At 42.4% G+C, this 20,627-nt stretch overlaps 1 protein-coding gene across 1 annotated transcript in view; it reads right to left on the bottom strand.

Annotated features, from left to right (window-relative positions):
- Positions 1-9,212: 9,212 nt before the first annotated feature.
- The window catches only part of DUSP12 (dual specificity phosphatase 12), a 131,444-nt gene continuing 120,029 nt past the window's right edge, over positions 9,213-20,627 (bottom strand). Inside the window, exons 7-8 of the mRNA XM_044300648.1 lie at positions 20,434-20,611; positions 9,213-9,549 (exon numbers count right to left, since the gene is read on the bottom strand). Of these exons, the coding sequence (XP_044156583.1) occupies positions 9,403-9,549; positions 20,434-20,611 (325 nt within the window). The 3' untranslated portion in view covers positions 9,213-9,402. The remainder of the gene's footprint in view (positions 9,550-20,433; positions 20,612-20,627) is intronic.

The following is a 20,627-nucleotide window of genomic DNA, read 5'->3' as shown; positions in this document are numbered from 1 at the left end:
ATAGAGCTGGTTGTTACGGACCTGGCAATACCTAATATGTATACTTTTTGAAATTTATTTTAACACAATAATAGCATATTTAAAAACAAAAAAAATTATGTTTTAGTGTCTCCATGTTCTAAGAGCTATATTGCGGGATGAGGTGACGGTTTTATTGGTACCATTTTGTAGGACATACGCCTTTTTGATTACTTGAAGTTGCACTTTTTGTGATGTAAGGGGACAAATATATATATTATTTTTACAGTTTTTAATTTTTTATGGTGTTTATCAGACGGGGTAGATCTTGTGATATATTTATAGAAGTGGTTGTTACGGATGCGGTGATACCCAATATGTGTAGTTTATTTTTTTATTTTTTCATTTTTTTATCTCTTATAAATTAGTGGATATGTGAAAAGGCTTTTTTTTTTTTTATTAAATCCCACTTGGATCTTGAAGATCCAGTGGGGCTGATGGCTGTATTATACTTTGCAATGCTCTTGCATTGCAAAGTATAGTACTATCAGGTTTCCTGGTAGATGGCAACACAGGATGCCTTTGCAGGGCTTCTGATTGCCATGGCAACCATTGGTCCGCTGCCATCACAGCAGCCCGGCGGTTGAGAGAGGGAGCCCCCTCCCTCTATTAAGCCCATGGATGCTGCTGCCACTCACTGCTGATGGCATTGGCTCAGGAATTGAGCCGCCGCCATCACATTCAAGAGGACCGCATAAGGGGCAAAAATGTAGGCTGGGAATAGTAAGGGGCATGGGACATCGGCAGGCATAGTTGTAGTTAGAAACAGGCATTTGCTGAGCAAGGCTGGAGAGTTTGAAGGGGGAAAGCAGATTGCATGCACTTAATTGCAGGATAGAGCAGATGGGGGAGGCATTAGAGCGTGCTTATAAGGGCACAGATTGGGAAGAGGGCTAAATGCCCAGCACATACTGGGGGCACTGATCATCTAATGCCTGACTTCAGGCTCTGATCTGCAGAGTGCAGATCAGAGCCTTAAACTGGCATTTTTACACTGTCACGATCCAATTGGTTAGTCTGCACAGACTAACCAATCGGAGCGATCACCGGCAAGGGACCACTCTGATTGGTCCCTTGCCGGCAGTACTGGACTGTATGCTGTCAGTGACAGCGGCAGTGCAGGGGCAGAAGCTTTAATCCAAGCATTTTGCAGTGCTTGGATTAAAGAGCTGCCATGATGTTTATACACGTGCTAGCTGCATGGGCTATGTGCAGATAGCGGGTATATAGATGTATGGCAGTCATGAATGGGTTAAGGGTAACACAAAAAATCACTGGTTCTTTTTATGTTGCTTCCTCCAAATCCTTCCTCCTTCACAGCTTCTTAGTCTCTGAACCAACAAGCGGTAGTGGGTATGTTTCTCACACCTTTTTACGAGAGTATTAACATAGCACAGACCTGCATGTAAAATAGTTCACTCTTCTTTATTTTACTTACATGATCGTAATGTAGAACATCAATAGAACATGATAAAGCCTGACAACACAGGTTTTGCTCCTTTTCATACGTTTTGGACTGAAACAAGTGGGGACCTTCTTCTACAAAGGGACTGCAGCTAATATCAGCAAGCAATCTAATACATAAACCTTTTGTATATTCTTTCACTTCTTGTTTGAGGGATTATCATTCATTCTTTCTTGCAAAAGTCTTTCAGTTCTGTGGGATTCCAGAGCAGTCTTACATGCACTGCTCTTTTGAGGTCTGTGGCGAAACCAACCTCGCCACTGGGTTTTGGAGGGGGCTGTTTAAAAGCCTCTTGCCTCAGGATTATGGCCCATAATAACTTTTAAACCCCTGAACCTATTCCAGGGAATTTTGGATAGGTTTGTCCCCCAAGTTATACTGTATAAATTGATGTAAGTTATATGTATGGACAATGTAACCTCACAAAGTTATAACAACTTATAATAAGTGTAACTTGTCAGCTTGGGAGGAATATGCTGGGTGTGGTTCTATTGTCCCATTGTGTGTTTAAATGGTAATGTCTGCCCTGTTGTCTCCACATGTGTATTGGTGATCTCCCCTTTGTCCTGAGAGATAATTGGATTGTCTTCGGTCGTCTCCCAGGCAGAGAGGAGGAAACCATGATGCATTGTGGGGATATGTTGTATCTGTTCTGTCGCAGTCTCCCGTCTGGTCCTCTAGGGGGCGGGAACGATTTGTTGCTGTATTTACATTGTGTGTTGTGAATTACTGATTGGTTGGATTTCAAAACCCTGTGGGCAGTACTATGTTTGTTTTTTTATCAATAAAAGAGGCTGTACTTGAAGTACAGTCAGAGCACTGCTTGACCCTCAACACAGAGCCTTGTCTCGTTATTGGGGGGATTCCATGTATGCTGTTGGAGACTGATTGCCAGGAGTGTAAGCTGACTGTACGCTTTTCCTGTTCGCCTGCCGACAGCTATCTGCAAGGTTCCAGTTTGGAGTGCTATTTTGTATCCAGTTCGGGAGGTTGGTGTTCTGCAGTAGCTGTGCCTGTCTCTCGGAAAGGGGCATATCGTCTAAACAGATTTTAACCCCTTGTCTGCTGAAACGGTCCGTTACAAGGTCTATCCACAGATTTGCAATAACATGTAGATCAGGGGACTGATTGGTCTATTGTGGATTTTGATGCGAGTTTAGGATCATTATCTATATGTAGAAGCCATCCTCTTTTCAACTTCAGTTTTTATTTTTTTTACAGTTGGTATAATCTTTACTTCCAGAATTTGCTGGAAATGCATTGAATCCATTCTTTGGCCTCATGCGCACGGCCTTTTTGGTAAGCATCCGAGCCGCCATTTTGGCGGCTCGGATGCGGACCCATTTACTTCAATGGGGCCACAAAAGATGCGGACAGCACTCAGTTTGCTGTCCGCATGCGTTGCTCCGTTCTGTGGCCCCGCAAAAAAAAATTAACATATCCTATTCTTGTCTGTGCTTTGCGGACAATAGGCATTTATATTGAAGGCTGTCCATGCCGTTCCGCAAATTGCGGAACGCGTATGGACGCATCCATGATTTGCGGACCCCCTGTGCCACTGGCTGCAATACAACCCCAAAGCATGAATGATCCACTTCCATGCTTAATGGTTGGAGAGATGTAATTTTCCTGAAATTCTGTGCCCTTTTTTCTCCAAACTTACCTTTGCTTAAAGAGGACCTGTCACCACTCCTGACATGCCTGTTTTAATAGGTACAAGTTCCTCATGTGATAGCAATTCTGGAGCTTCTATTCTTATGACTCTATGTTGTGCCATTCCTTTACTATTTCTACAAGAAGTTATGAATGAAATGCTATCAGTCTGCAGTAATAGTACAGAGGTGTGGTAAGTGTGTGTGTGTGTTGTACCTGCACAGACTCACTCTATCCAATCAGAACTGCCATTTTCAAATTGTACAGGTACACCCCCCCCCCCCCCCCAAGTTATTACCACACCTCTGTACCCTTACTGCAACCAGAAATAACAAATGAATGGCACAACATACAGACATAAGAATAGATTCTCCAGAATTGTTATTACATGGGGGATGCATGAAGCTATTAAAACAGATACAGTATGTCAGGAGTGGTTAAAGTCCTCGTTAATGTAGCAAGAGAGTTCTATTTTTTTCCTCATTGGTCCACAGGACTTGTTTCCAAAATGCATCAGGCTTGTTTAGAAGTTCTTTTGCAAACCTCAGACGCTGAATTTTGTAGATGGCGTAGTAGAGTTTTTTTTTCTGATGACTTTTCCATGAAGGCCATATTTGTACAGGTGTCGCTAAACAATGTACCAGAACCCCGAAGTCTGCTAAATATTCCTGAAGGTCTTTTACAGTCAAGCAGTTCATATTTGCTTTTCTATCAATCCTACGACCAGCCATCTCAGAAAATTTTCTTGGTCTTCCACATCATCTCTTGACCTCCACTGTTCCTGTTAAAGCAGCTCAGTTACCAAGATCAACCCTCGCTCATTGGTTCAGAGACTAAGAAGGTGTGAAGGAGGAAGAAGCATAAAAAGAACCAGTGATTTCTTTTTTGTGTTACCCTTAACCCATTCATAACTGCCATACATCTATATACGTGCTATCTGCACATACCCCGTGCAGGTAGCACGTGTATAAACACGGCAGCTCTTTAATCCAAGCGCTGCAAGTCAGGACGGATACTTTTTTTTACAGAGTAATGCAGATGGATCTGTTCTGAACGGATACCAGCGTTTGCATTATAGGTGCGGATCAGTCTGTGCAGATACCAGATAGATCCGCACCTAAACGCAGGTGTGAAAGTAGCCTTAGTTGCGCATAGCAACCAGATTCCACCTTTAATTTTTGGCAGCTCCATTGGACAATGAAAGGTGGAATCTGGTTGGTTACTATGGACGACTAAACCAATTCTACTTTATACCAGTTTGATAAATCTCCCCCATAGACTTTTATTAGGGGTTAAATGTGGAAGAAAGAAAATACCTGAAGAAAAAAAATAAAATAAATGAAGTCTTTCCCAAGATTCAAAGCTGGGATTTCAAACTTTAAAAACCAAACACTTACCTCCAAGCTATAGCATTGCCACATAGCTTATAAGCAATAAAAAAAAATGCATCTCTAACACATATAACTGTTGTCTTTATAATGCTATATTGTCTATATTGTGCCTGTGAATAAAGCGGTAATATGTGTATTAGCTTTCTGACCAGTTTGCAATTTGGTGAACCTATAGTACATAGTGTATATCAGACATGCTCAACCTGCGGCCCTCCAGCTGTTGCAAAACTAAAACTCATAACGTTTCAAATGACCCACTAGACCCAGGAGGTCAAATATACAAATCCAATAGTCGGCAACGATAATTCCTGTTTCTGGTCATGTTTTAAATCTTTATTAAACAAACATTGCCACAAAACACAGAGTGAAAATAAAAAATAAAAAACATATGGAGGGCTGAATATATTAAGGGCAGAAGGTATGGTGTCTCTACTTGATTAATAGATCAGATGATATTAATACATCTCTCTCTGATAATAGAGTGCAAGTAGTATTGTATGTCTTGTGTCTGTAGCGACAGCCGACACCAGACACTCTATAATCTATACTGCACTCTATTAGCTCATTACCCTGCCTGAAGTGCTATTAGCGTGGTATCTAGCATCTACCAAGATACACTTAGTAGCTCTGCTACTGGCACTTCAATTTTCCGGCACTGCCCCTATGTTGTGATTATGTGCGCGGCGTCTGCAGTTCGCCGTGCATCTATTTGTTTCTTTGCCCTGCCATAATTTTTAAAAACAAAAAGAATGCAGCTCCCCCGAGTATGTCTTTGGAGTGTGGGAGGAAACCCACGCAAACACAGGGAGAACATACAAACTCCATGCAGATGTTGTCCTTGGTCGGATTGGAACCTAGGCACCAGTGCACCATATGAATAAAAACATAAATATCTCTGCAGCTGTTTATCATATAGAAAAAAGAAAGGCATTGTTTTAATCAGCATGATGAGCCCTACCAGCCAGTGTGTCTGGTTTAAGAGGGTTGATCTTGGTGACAGAGCCTCTAACTGACATTTCTTAATTACATTTCGAACTGAGAAAATGGCAATCTTATAGCCTTCTCCTGCTTTGTGGGCCTCAAACATTTTCAGAGTGTTAGGCAACTACTTAGAAGAACCCATGGCTGCTATATTTTTGGAGCAAGGTTAGAGGAATCTGGGTATTTAGATTGCTTTGACATTTGCATTACCTGGCCTTTCCTAATGATGACTGTCAACAAGCCTTAACTGTAACAGGTTATTTAAGGCTTGAAACCTCAGCTATCTGAGTGCTCAAATCCTTGCAAAAGTACAGATATTCAGCAACAGATCTTATCAGCTGTAGTCAGGATCATAATCCCTGACAAATAGAGCAGAGAGGAGGCTGAGGCAGCTCTTTAGCTCATTGTTCTGAAGTGCTATATTACACTGGCTGATGGTTGGCCATTGCTAACGAGCAATCATAGGAACACTCGTTAGCAATCTGCTTGTGTAATGCAGCCCTGAAAATGCCTCCGATTGCCCAATGAACGAGCAAACATTTGTCCATCAGCCAATCAAGATTTTTAAGGAGGCTTAAAAATAGTTTGTCAGCAGCAGATCGTGCCGTCTAATCATGATCTGCTGCCGGCAAACAATGATTCAGTATGGGGACAAGCGATGGTATGAGTGATCGCTCCCCCCCATACTGTAGAGGAGATCACTGCATGTAATAGCAGCAGTCTCCTCCTCTGACAAGCAGGCGATGGCCAGGAAGAAACTTTTCCCGACAATTGCCTGCAAAATACTTTAATGTAATACAGCCCTAAGGCAAGGGCTACAAGGCGACACCTGTCACGGCCAGGATTGCTGAGCAGCGATGATCCCATCGAAATGAACCGGATCGTTGCGGCAGTAGCAATAAACCCAGCAGTGTTAGATTTCTTACGACCGTAACAGGTGTCAACATGTAGCCCTCGGTTTGCTGTGTGATTTGGACAGGTTTTGTGTGTTGTAATAGGACAACAGACATTTTATTTCCCTTGATGATTGCTCCCTAGACAAAATGAACCATTATAACTAATGGAAGGTATTTGGGAAGTTATTTATAATAAAGTAATATTTAAGAATTTTTTGTAATTTTATTTTATTAATTCTCAGAGAATTTTCACTCACCTGCTAAAGGACCTTTCATCCAGGGCTATGGGTCCAGTCACCAGGTATCTTGGCCTGTGAGAGACTGCAAGTTATGATGTCACATGTATCATGTGACTGTTCAGAAAAATCACTGGCCTCAGGTGTCATGGGCCATTCATACATCTGTAGTCAGAACCCCCGACGACCCCCTCCCCTCGTGTCAGATTTGCTGCCAACATATTGGGTTATTATAATCATTGCCTGTTACTAAAAATAATAAAAAAATGCAAGGAGAAATCACATCAGGTGCCTGAGAATGGCATAACTCGTGTACCGTACAAGGAAAAGTGAAACTATCTGATAGCATGGCTTTTCTGTCCAAACTGAATGAAAGGCCATTTGTCAATTATATATTGTTCCACATTTATTAAATCAAGTGCACTTTGTTGGAATGATCATCAAAATGGGACACAAATATTGGCATACAAGATAAACTTATGTTCAAAATGTCACATGAAATCCATGTATAAATATAACTAGAAACACAAAAAATAGGATGTGAAGAAGGCCTTGAAGGGAATCTGTCACCAGGTTCATGCCCAATCCGAGGACAACATAAATTAGAGACATAAATGGATCCACAGCTCACTGGCTTGCTTGGTGTAGTCCTCATAACATGGCCCTTTATCAGCTGCAGTTATTGTACTCAGGGAGAAAGCAGACAATCAGCAGTGTGTGGCATGGTGGAGTACAGCTTATGAATATCAAGGACCATCCTGCAAAATTGGTTCCCGCAGTGGCAATTTTTTAAACATTACTCCAAGTCTGGGATTCCAGAAGTAGTTTATAATGCTTCAGATAGGGGACTATAAACCTAATAACTCCCTTTAAACAGTATCTTGGTTCACATGTCGAGGAACAGCATTATTTGCAATCTGGCTAGACTAATTGGTTATTAAACTGTACATAACAAGTCAAAGAGAAGGCTGCAAAGTATACAAAACAACTGAAAAAAAGCATTTCTTTAATATATAAGCACCAAACTGGCTTGTTAAGCATAAGGTTATTCTTAATTACCAACAGGAAATGGAGAAATATGGAACTGGAGGAAATGAGTAAGGGTACTTTCACATTAGCGTTTTTCTTTTCCGCCATAGAGTCCAAACCTAGGGGCTCTATACCGGAAAAGAACTGATCAGTTATATCCTAATGCATTCTCAATGGAAATAAATCTTTTAGACTTTTGTTGACGGAGATAATACCGCAGCATGCAGCGCTTTCATCTCCGGCCCAAAAAAGTGAACACTTGGCTGAATGCCGGATCCGGCATTGTTTCCCATAGGAATGTATTAGTGCCGGATCAGACATTCAAATTGCTGCATTGACGGATCCAGTATGCATGCGCAGACCTTTAAAAATGTGGAAAAAAAAATATACCGGATCCGTTTTGCCAGATGAGGGTACTTTCACACTAGCGATTTTCTTTTCCGGCATAGCGTTCCGTCCGAGGAGCTCTATACCGGAAAAGAACTGATCAGGTATATCCCCATGCATTCTGAAAAAAATAGAACATGTGCTATTCTTGTCCGCAATTATGGACCAGAAAAGGTATTTTCGATTTATAGTGTCTGATGTGCGGTTGCAAATTGCGGATCGCACATGGCAGGTGTCAGTGTTTTGCAGATCCGCAAAACACTTACGGACATGTGAATGGACCCTTACTAATCAGTTGGCATATGTTTTGCCAGATCCGGCAAGCAGTTCCAGCAACGGAACTGCTTGCCGGATCAGTCTGCCGCAAGCGTGAAAGTAGCCTGACACTGGAAAAAGGGATCCGGTATTGCAATGCATTTTTCTGACTGATAAGGCATTTTTCAGACTGATCAGGATCATAAGTCAGAAAAAATTACATGAGAGTTTGCATACAGTTTGCCTGATCAGCGGAACTGCCTGCCGGAATCAAACAACGCAAGTGTGAAAGTACCCTAAGGCTACTTTCACACTTGCGGCAGAGTGATCTGGCAAGCAGAAAAATGCATTGAAATGCAGGATCCGTCTTTCCAGTGTCATTTGGCAAAACGGATCCGGCATTTATTTATTTTTTACCTTTTTTTCGGTCTGCGCAAAAGACTGAACTGAAGACATCCTGATGCATTCTGAACTGAATGCTCTCCATTCAGAATGAATGGGGATATAACTGATCAGTTCTTTTCAGGCATAGAGCCCTTTTGACGGAACTCAGTACTGGAAAAGAAAAACACAAGTGTGAAAGTACCCTTAGGGCACTTTCACACTTGCAATTTTCTTTTCTGGCATAGAGTTCCGTCCTAGGGGCTCTATACCAGAAAATAACTGATCAGTTTAATTGCCTTTTTGACTGATCAGGCAAAAGATAAAACCACAGCATGCTAAGACTTGCCTGATGCCGGCATTTTTTTTTTCCCCATAGGAATGTATTAGTGCTGGATCCGGCATTCAAAATACTGAAATGCCAGATCCGTCCTTCCGATCTGCGCATGCACAGACCGGTAAAAATGTGAATTATTTTTTTTTTAAACTGATTTGTTTGTCCGTATGACAAATGGACAGACGGATCCGTTCTTGCAGTGCATTTGTAAGACGGATCAGGATCCTGATCAGTCTTAAAATGCAATCAGTTGGCATACGTTTTGCTGGATTCCTCTGCCGCAAGTGTGAAAGTAGCCTAAGCAAAGCATATCGTCATAAATTATAAAATAACATTTGGTTTTATAAATCAATATCAGTCTATGTGACTTTTCTCATCTTCTGTGGATTGACAAAGGCTTCACTTCATCCACCTTATTCTTATGCACTTGGAATGCAGGAGTGACCCATCGACCACATGAACACTGATCTCCATACCAGTTGAAGGAACCCAGTTTGGCTTTACACTTGGGACAGAGAAGCTGTAAGTATTACAAAGGTAATTTATGCATCATATACAAATGAACTTAAGTGTCTTAATAATTAATCTTCATGATGTAAGTGAAGACATACATTTTGATAATCTAAAAGAGATCAGAGTTGATTAACCTCTTAACAGGAATCGGACACCTCCAACAATAATTAACTGCATCACTACAAAGACGCCAGATTGCTACTTTATGTGTGCATAAACCACCACTGTAATACAGTGCTGGACTCATGAGCCATGTGCTCATACTGGAAAGTGAACTCATGAGTCCTCTTAAAGGGGTTGTCCGGGTTCAGAACTGAACCCGGACATACCCTTATTTTCACCCAGGCAGCCCCCCTGATGTTGGCGTCAGAGCATTTCATGCTCCGATGCGCTCCCTTGCCCTGCGCTAGATCGCGTGGGCTCTTTTGTTTACAATAACATACTGCTGGGCGGAAGGTGATGTCACCAGCTCAGATCGGCTAGGGCAGCGCTAAAGCCCGCCCATCAGGGCCGGTGACGTCATCGGGCTTCCTGGCAGCCCCATGGAGAGCCCGGTACGTCACCAGAACTCATGAAAATGCCTTTACCCTGCACGATTTAGCGCAGGGCAAAGGAGAGCATCAGATCATGAACTGCTCCGATGGTCAAGTCAGGGGGGCTGTCTGGGTGAAAATGGAGGCATGTCCGGGTTCAGCTCTGAACCCAGACAACCCCTTTAACCACTCATCAGTTTTGCCTGAGCTCTGCTCGGGCATATTAACAGTTCAGGGGGAGGGGGAGGGGGGGGAGGGCTGGTTTAGCTGCTCATCTCTCGGGATTGGTAGCAGCTAGTGATGGGTCTTGTTTGAAAACTGCCATTCCAGGCTTTTTAAACAAGACCAAAATCATATCTCCGCTACATCGGGAGATATAGCGGTTAAAAATCAGGTTCGGGGAGAAAGCAGTGAAACCTGCTTTTACTTTCACTGTCAGGCAAATTCACTGCCAACACGATTTCTAATAGGTACGGGGGTATACACATATACAGCAGCAATCTGGAATCAGTATCAGCAGTACTACTCGTGTAACATGCAATTGAAATAGGTAACTGATATGCTTTATGGACACAGATATTTTAGCAGGGGTTAGGGAAGTATGATTTCCTCCACAGGTCTGGCCATGTTAGGAGGGGAAGGGGGGGGGGGTCTCCATGAAAGGCCCCCAGGGTGAACAATCACTTTAAGGACACAGGAGTTTATTTTTTCATAAACTGTATTCCAAAAACAAACCATTTTTAAGTGCACCACATACTTTAATAATATTTTCATGGAAAGTGAGAGGAATTCTGCACATTCTGCAAATTTTTTGTAGGTGTTGTATGTCTCACGCTGTGCTTGGGCAAGTCATGCGTCTGTGTGATGTTTTCGGGCTTCACACCCAGAACAAAAATCTGTATGTACCACTCCCTGTTTGTGTATTTGTGTGTAGTGGGGGTAATTAGGTCTCTCATTGTCTCTCCTAACAGTCCTGTCAGGATTTACACTACTTTTTACTCAGAAATGTAATACCAAAATCATATAAGCATATACAGACGTGGACAAAATTGTTGGTACCCTTTGGTCAATGAAAGAAAAAGTCACAATGGTCACAGAAATAACTTTAATCTGACAAAAGTAATAATAAATTAAAATTCTATAAATGTTAACCAATGAAAGTCAGACATTGTTTTTCAACCATGCTTCAACAGAATTATGTAAAAAAATAAACTCATGAAACAGGCATGGACAAAAATGATGGTACCCCTAACTTAATATTTTGTTGCGCAACCTTTTGAGGCAATCACTGCAATCAAACGCTTCCTGTAACTGTCAATGAGACATCTGCACCTCTCAGCAGGTATTTTGGCCCACTCCTCATGAGCAAACTGCTCCAGTTGTGTCCGGTTTGAAGGGTGCCTTTTCCAGACTGCATGTTTCAGCTCCTTCCAAAGATGCTCAATAGGATTGAGGTCAGGGCTCATAGAAGGCCACTTTAGAATAGTCCAATTTTTTCCTCTTAGCCATTCTTGGGTGTTTTTAGCGGTGTGTTTTGGGTCATTGTCCTGTTGCAAGACCCATGACCTGCGACTGAGACCAAGCTTTCTGACACTGGCTAGTACATTTCTCTCTAGAATTCCTTGATAGTCTTGAGATTTCATTGTACCCTGCACAGATTCAAGACACCCTGTGCCAGACGCAGCAAAGCAGCCCCAGAACATAACAGAGCCTCCTCCATGTTTCACAGTAGGGACAGTGTTCTTTTCTTGATATGCTTCATTTTTTCGTCTGTGAACATACAGCTGATGTGCCTTGGCAAAAACTTCGATTTTTGTCTCATCTGTCCACAGGACATTCTCCCAGAAGCTTTGTGGCTTGTCAACATGTAGTTTGGCATATTCCAGTCTTGCTTTTTTATGATTCGTTTTCAACAATGGTGTCCTCCTTGGTCGTCTCCCATGTAGTCCACTTTGGCTCAAACAACGACGGATGGTGCGATCTGACACTGATGTTCCTTGAGCATGAAGTTCACCTTGAATCTCTTTAGAAGTCTTTCTAGGCTCTTTTGTTACCATTCGGATTATCCGTCTCTTAGATTTGTCATCAATTTTCCTCCTGCGGCCACGTCCAGGGAGGTTGGCTACAGTCCCATGGATCTTAAACTTATGAATAATATGTGCAACTGTACTCACAGGAACATCTAGTTGCTTGGAGATGGTCTTATAGCCTTTACCTTTAACATGCTTGTCTATAATTTTCTTTCTGATCTCTTGAGACAGCTCTTTCCTTTGCTTCCTCTGGTCCATGTCGAGTGTGGTACACACCATATCACCAAACAACACAGTGATTACCTGGAGCCATATATATAGGCCCAATGGCTGATTACAAGGTTGTAGACACCTGTGATGCTAATTAGTGGACACACCTTGAATTAACATGTCCCTTTGGTCACATTATGTTCTGTGTTTTCTAGGGGTACCATCATTTTTGTCCATGCCTGTTTCATGAGTTTATTTTTTTACATAATTCTGTTGAAGCATGGTTTAAAAACAATGTCTGACTTTCATTGGTTAACATTTATAGAATTTTAATTTATTATTACTTTTGTCAGATTAAAGTTATTTCTGTGACCATTGTGACTTTTTCTTTCATTGACCAAAGGGTACCAACAATTTTGTCCACGTCTGTATATCACAGTTCTGTTTCTCTCCCTCTATTATCTTGCTCTTACAGCAGCAAAAACCATCTAACAGGTTCACTTAAAGTGTAGCTGTTATTTTAGTTAATTTTTCAGAATAAGCAGCCATGATGGCCACTATATGACTTCTATCTGACAGCTTTGTCCTTTATTATCTCTATTTGTAATTCTCAATTTTCGGAGCTAGTGGGTAGACTCTACCTGAAATCACTTCTGTCCATACACTACACATGGAGAGAGAACAAAATCTGCTCTGTAGGCAGAAGTATTGGAGGACATACTACAGCAGTACTGAGCAGCTGACATGATAATCCAGCAGGGAAGTTAGACTGAAAGTCACTTAGTAAGTAGCCCGTCTCCAGCAGCCCCTCTGTTCTCCTACCCCCCCCCCCCCCCCCCTCCACAGACCTCTTCACACCATTCCATAAATATATGGCACGGCAAGCTTAACGTTAGCACACCATACCATATATTTACGGCATAGAATTGTCAGCAGAGATCACAGTGTCTCTCAATGGCAGCTGGAGGCTTTACAAAGGCCTCTGGGTATACCATATACTGAAGCCTACCAGGCTCTGCCAGAGGCAAAGTCTGATATCGTCAATTGTCAGTCTAAAACTGACAAGTACAATACACCTCAATAGAAGACAATTGCAGTGTATTGTATCAGCAATCTGACAGTCTATTCAAGCCCCTAAGTGGAACTTTTACTTTTAAACAATAAAAAAAGAAAGAAAAAAAAAGGTAAAAACAAAACAATGGCGGCAAAAATATGAACCTCAAGTGGTACAGTACTAAAAAAAATACAGCCTGTCCCTCGAAAAACAAGCCCTCAGGCAGTTACGTTGGTAGAAAAAATGTTATGGATGGATATACCACAGCTCTCCTTTCATCTATATACCCTTATTTACAGGTCCACATATCTAGTTTATATGTTATACGAGTGGTGAGTAGTGCTGTTTATTAAAAACTTGCATTATTATTAATTTTCTCTAGCTCAGTCACCCACAGGGGTTATTTTCCATATGGACCTTGTTTATTATCTTAATGGAGCACTGTCTGGTTCTCAAAGCGCCTTGTTTCTACAAAGCCTTGCAACAATGACGTCATCTAGTAGTGTAGACACTGCTCATGCAATCTCCTACTCTTAAAGGATAACTGTCATATTATTTTATTTGCTAGTTTATTAGAGCTAGGCATGTATACCTGAGTTAGTCTGTCAATGATTGCCAAAATATCTGTAATTACCTTATAATAACAGCTTTCATTAATGTCTCCTGTCCCTTTCCACTGCTCCCTTAAAAGACCGTTGCTATGGCTAATCTGTCTAGGAAGACAGAGGGGCGGTCCTTTACACTGCATGTCTGCATTGGCTTCAGAGTGTGGAGGCGTGTCTCTCAGTAATCCAATCTGATTGGCTGGCAGGAAGCTGCTGGCTACAGCAAGTTTGTATGTGACCTGACGGAATGCAGTTTTGGCCTCAGAGAACTGGCAGAGGAGCCATCTTGAACTGCAGCAGTAACATATGCCAAAATAGATTTTTTGATGATAATATGACAGTAAGGCTACTTTCACACTAGCGTTCGATCGGATCCGTTCTGAACGGATCCGATCGTAATAATGCAGACGGAGGCTCCGTTCAGAACGGATCCGTCTGCATTATATTAGCTAAAAAAAGCTAAGTGTGAAAATAGCCTGGGACGGATCCGTCCAGACTTTCAATGTAAAGTCAATGGGGGACGGATCCGCTTGAAGATTGAGCCATATTGTGGCATCTTCAAACGGATCCGTCCCATTGACTTACATTGTAAGTCTGGACGGATCCGCACGGATCCGCATGCCTCCGCACGGACAGGCGGACACCCGAACGCTGCAAGCAGCGTTCAGCTGTCCGCCTGTCCGTGCGGAGGCGAGCGGAGCGGAGGCTGAACGCCGCCAGACTGATGCAGTCTGAGCGGATCCGCTCCATTCAGACTGCATCAGGGCAGGTCGGCTGCGTTCAGGTCCTCTCGTGAGCTCCTTCAAACGGAGCTCACGAGCGGACCAGCGAACGCTAGTGTGAAAGGAGCCTTATCCTTTAATTATGGGTAAAAAGGGCTATTGTTATTTAGCAGTACTCGGCACATGTGCCGGTTTTACCCATAGCACTTGCACTATTCAACTATGGGCAAGAAGAGCATTGTGATGTTTCAGGGCACGCATGCTAAAGTACATGATGTAATGGTGCATGCACAGCACCCCCTAAGAGACTCTGTGATATTTTGGTTTCATTCACAAACTAACAAGCGCCTACTAGCAATTTTATCTTCACAATTACCTGACGATGTAATTGTTGATGCAAACTCATGAGGTCACTAAGGTGTAAGTATATAGGCACTGCACAGATAGTGATACCTCATAAAATAGTTATTACTTAACATTCACCGTCGGCATCATTTTCCAAATGTCATTTTATTTTTTTAGAACGTTAGAAGATTTTTAGAAGCAATTTTGAAATGTTTTACCCACTTTTTTAAGTCTAATTCAGTTATGAAGTCAAGTTGTGGGACTTGTATAGTAGAAATCATCCTTAATCTGTCATCAAAGTTTCACCTTTTTAACCCTTCCCATAGCTTTCTAGCAGCCTTACAGTTAATAAAAACGTTAAACGTTACCTTTATGAGCAATCCTGGACTTCTAAAACCGGCAAAAAACATCTTAGTACTATATGCAAATGAGGGCTCGCAAGTGCCCAGGGGCAGCGTTACCCTTGTATGTGCCCATCTAGCTCAGCCTTATAGTCGCTTCCCCTCGCCCATTCTTTCCCTCTGCCCGCCCATCTACTTACTTCTTGTTTCGCAGAGATCCCGTGCACTCAGTCCGTCAGCCGGCGCATGCGCATTGCGATGCCCATTCCTTGTACGGCATCACAGTAATTGATGTGCATGCGCCGATGGACCGCTTCCTTTGTGGTGTTTCCACGCCGTTAGCCGGCGCATGAGCATTAATTACTGTGATGCCGTACAAGTAATGGTCATCTGAGTGTGCATGCGCCAGCCGCCGGACTGAGTGCTCAGGTGCGGGATCTCGGCGAAACAAGAAGTAGATGGGCGGTCAGAGGGAAAGGATGGGCGGTCAGAGGGAAAGAATGGGCGGGGGGAAGCGACGATATGGCTGAGCTAGCTGGGCACCTACGAGGGTAACGCCACCCCTGGGCACTTGCGAGCCCTCATTTGCAAATGCTACTAAGAGGTTTTTTGCCAGTTTTAGGATTGCTCATAAAGGTAACGTTTTTATTAACTGTAAGGCTGCTAGAAAGCTGTGGGAAGGGTTAAAAAGGTGAAACTTTGATGACAGACTCCTTTTAAATGACCACATTTTACAACCTACTCCCCTAAAATTACTTAAAACTAAGACTACTTTCACACTAGCGTTTTGGCTGTTTCTGAGATCTGTCATGGGCTCTTAAAAGCGGTCCAAAACGGATCAGTTTTTCCCTAATGCATTCTAAATGGAAAAGGATACGCTCAGAATGCATCAGTTTGCCTCCGTTCAGTCACCATTCCGCTCTGGAGGCGGACGCCAAAACGCTGCATGCAGCGTTTTTCTGTCCGCAATGTGGACACAATAGAAAACGGATCCGTCCCTCATTGACTTTCAATGGTGTTCAATAAGTCATGGCTATAGAAGACATAATACAATCAGATCAGTTCATGACGGATGCATGCGGTTGTATTATTGTAACGGAAATGTGAAAGTAGCCTCATTGTACAAACTTTGTTAACCCTTTAGGTGTTACATAAGATTTAAAAGGAAAATAGAGGTGAAATTTCACAATTTGACATTTTTTTGTGTGCCGATTTTCCATTTGAATTCATTTTTCCGGTAAAGCAGCAAAGGATAACCGCAAAACAAACCTTAACATTCATTACTCTGATTGTGCAGTTTACAGAAACATCCCATATGTGGTTGTAAACTGCTGTATGGGTGCACCGTAGGGCTCAGAATGGGAGGAGCGCAATATGGTTTTTGGAGGGCAGATTTTGTTGGAATGGTTTTTGGGCATCATGTGACATTTGAGGAGGTGCTATGGTATCCGTAGAGTGGAAAGCCCTCAAAAGTTACCCCATTTTGCAAACGACAATCCTCAAAGAATTTGTTGAAGAGTGTGGTGACAGCTTTGACCCCACAAGCATTTCATAGAATTTAGAAACATTTAGCATTTAAAAATGAAAAAAAATGGAATTTTCCAATAAAATTTTGCTTTAGCCCCAGAATTTTCATTTTCACAAGTAGCAACATGAGGGGAAAAAAAACACTATAATTTGCTACATAATTTCTGCTGAATATGGCAACACCCCATATATGGTCGTAAACTGCTGTATGGATGTGCCACAGGGTTCAGAAGGGAAGCAGCACAATATGCTTTGTGAGGACAGATTTTGCTGGAATGGTTTTCTGGCACCATAAGGCCTCATGCACACGACAGTATTTTTTCACGGTCTGCAAAAACGGGGTCCGTAGGTCCGTGATCGTTTTTCCTTCTGTGGGTCTTCCTTGATTTTTGGCTGTGCAGAGCCAAACGGATCCGTCCTGAATTACAATGCAAGTCAATGGGGACGGATCCGTTTGACGTTGACACAATATGGTGCAATTGCAAACGGATCCGTCCCCATTGACTTTCAATGTAAAGTCAGGAGTCCCTTTTATACCATCGGATCGGAGTTTTCTCCAATCCGATGGTATATTTTAACTTGAAGCGTCCCCATCACCATGGGAACGCCTCTGTGTTAGAATATACTGTCGTATCTGAGTTTTCAAGAAGTGAAAACTCAGCTCTGAAAAAGCTTTTATGCAGACGGATCTGCGGATCAGTCTGTGTAAAAGTAGCTGTAGCAAACTCACCTTTTTGCCAGAGTTTGCCATGAGCTTTTGGAGGGGGCTGTTTGCCAGCCTCCTGCCCTGGGATTATGGTCCCTTAAGTTATTGGGTCTTAAGACACTTGGGACGGAGCCCTCTGTCCCTGGATTGCATCATTTGCCTTACTTGCTTGGATGAAGCACATGGTGAGAACAATAGATAGCGGCCATTTTAACTCACAGACACTGTTCTGACTTTCCAACACGGTGCTATCTTGCCTGTATTTGGTGCACGGTGACATAATTCAGTAGTTTGAAACTACCAAACAGGGGACACATTTATTAGTGACTATTTTCTGTATAACTTGTATATTTTCAGTGTAACTGTATCTTCCAAACTATTGAACGGATGTGGGTGAATTTTGGACATGTGGTTCACCCAGATCCCCCGGTTCCGAGGATATATTGGTTATGGGGTTATTGCATGTTTTGGGGTACCTGTGATATGTTTTATAAAACTGTATTTCTCTGCCTTTGATAATTATATTCGCCAGTGTGTTCAATAATCATCATCGGCACAGGGGAGGATTTTGTGTGGGTGTGTTTCTATTGTCCCATTGTGTGTTTAAATGGTGATGTCTGTCCTGTTGTCTCCACATGTGTATTGGCGATCTCCCTTTTGTCCTGAGAGATAATTGGATTTCCCTCGGTTGTCTCCGGGACAGAGAGGAGGAAACCATGATGCATTGTGGGGATGTGTTGTATCTGTCCTGTATTTGCAAAACTGTAATAAAAACCAGGCTGGGTGTGCCAGCACGTCAGTTCCTGTTTTTACCCTCAAGGTGAAGTGTCGTCTCATTCTTGGGGGAGGATTTATTGCATGCTGTCCCAGTTTGACTGCTAGGAGTGTAAACCTATTCGTATGGTTTCCTATTCAACTGTCTACAGCATTCATATGCCTGAAGAGGATTCCTATGCTGCTTCGGTTCGGTGATTGTGGTGTCTGTCAGAGTGCTTGAAAACCTCAGGAAAACGCTAGGAGCATCCGTCAACGGAGGTACTCAGTCGGGGTGCCAGGTGATCCGTTACATAGCCTACGGCCACGGACGCCAATCTTGTGTGCATCCGTGTTCTTTCACGGACCCATTGACTTGAATGGGTCCGTGAACCGTTGTCCGTCAATAGGACAGGTCATTTTTTTTGACGGACAGGATACACGGATAACGGTCTCGGCTGCAAAACGGTGGATTTTCCGATTTTTCCACGGACCCATTGAGAGTCAATGTGTCCGCGAAAAAAAAAAAAGGAAAACGGCACAACGGCCACGGATGCACACAACGGTCGTGTGCATGAGGCCTACCACATTTGAAGCGACTGAGGTACTGCTACAGTAGGAACCCCAAAAAAGTGCCCCCGTTTTGGAAACTACACCCCAAGGAATTTTTATAGGGGTGTAGTGAGCACTTTAACCCAACAGATGTCTCATAGAATTTAGAAACCATTGGCGGTGAAAATGAACTACCTTTTTTTCTAGTAAAATGTTGGTTTAGCCCCAGATTTTTTATTTTAAAAGTGGTAACAGGAGAAAAGGGACCACACAATTTGTTACTTCTTTTCTCCGGAATATGGCAACACCCCATATGTGGTTGTACACTGCTGTTTAAGCACACTGCACAGTTCACAAGAGAAAGAGCACCATGTGCATTTGAGGCGTAGATTGGTGATTTATACCGCACTGGCCGACAGCTGCAGAGCCTCTGAGGTTAAATATAAAAAGACACCACCAAGAAGTGACCCCATTCTAGAAACCACACCCCTCACAGTATTTATCAAAGGGTGTATTAAGCATCTTTCCACAGTCATGCTATTTCTGTGCCCAGTGTATGCCAGTGTGAAAAGCAAACCTGCGTATTATGTGGTACTTCCTGGTTTTATAAACACCCGAAATGTGGCCCTAATCTTTTGCCTGGACATACCATAGGGCTCAGGAGTATAAGATCACCATTCACATTTGTGGTGATTTACACATCTTAAGTTGACAACTGTAGAGGCAATAATAAATTGAAGCCCCTATAAGTGACGTATATCAGAAACTACATCCAAGGTATTGATTAGGGGGTGGAGTGAGCATTTTAACCCCACAGGTGTTTTGCAAAAAATTAATGAGCAAGGGTGGGTTTTCCACAGATATGGCATTTCAGCACTCAATATGTTGTTCCCACTGTGTGCCATCTGAGACACTCCATGCTCTTTAAATTGTTAGATAGGTGCTGAAATGCCAATAAATGTGGAGGTAAACTGCTGTTTGGTTACACTGCAGGGTTCAGGAAAGACCATTTTGCAGCACACATTTTGATTGGTTAGGTTATGGGCGCCATGTAACTATTGAACAGCCTCTGGGGTACCAGTACAGACATCTTCTGATAACCATACTGTTATTTTTCTTTGAATTGTGCTGTGTCAGGACTTATTTTTTACGAGATGAGTTGCCACCATTGTTTCTATTTTGGGGTAGATACAACAGTTTGATCACTTTTTATTTTGTTTTTTTTGCAAAGCAGGATTAGGAAATGGCAGCAATTACACCATTGCTTTTCGGGCTTTATTATTGCACTGTGCGGGTAAAAATGACATGTTAGATTTATTCTGCTGGTCAGTACAAATACAGAGATAACAATTGTATATTGTATTATTACTAATAAGGTCATCAATAAGTTATTGGCAGAGTTTCGACAACCCAAACCACCTAGCTATTAGCTGCTGAAGAGTGGCTCTAGCACTAGACCAACATTACAAAAATCCTGGAATACCCTTTTAAGGCTATAAAATTCAAGCTTTACCTGTCCATCCAGTACTCCCAAAAGAGCATTCTCCATCCACTGCACTGGCTCCACAAAAAAAGAAGTGCACTTTGTAGGGTCTGAAACTTGTAATGGGGTCATTCTTTTATGAAGAAATGTTGCAGGTCCATCACCTAATGCATGATTCAAGATACTTCCTGCTCTGAACAAGGAACGACTGGATGAACAGAAAA

Source organism: Bufo gargarizans, chromosome 7, assembly GCF_014858855.1.
Source record: "Bufo gargarizans isolate SCDJY-AF-19 chromosome 7, ASM1485885v1, whole genome shotgun sequence".
NCBI lineage: Eukaryota > Metazoa > Chordata > Amphibia > Anura > Bufonidae > Bufo > Bufo gargarizans.
Note: the sequence above shows the minus strand (reverse complement) of the source record. Positions and strands in the feature narration are given on the sequence as shown.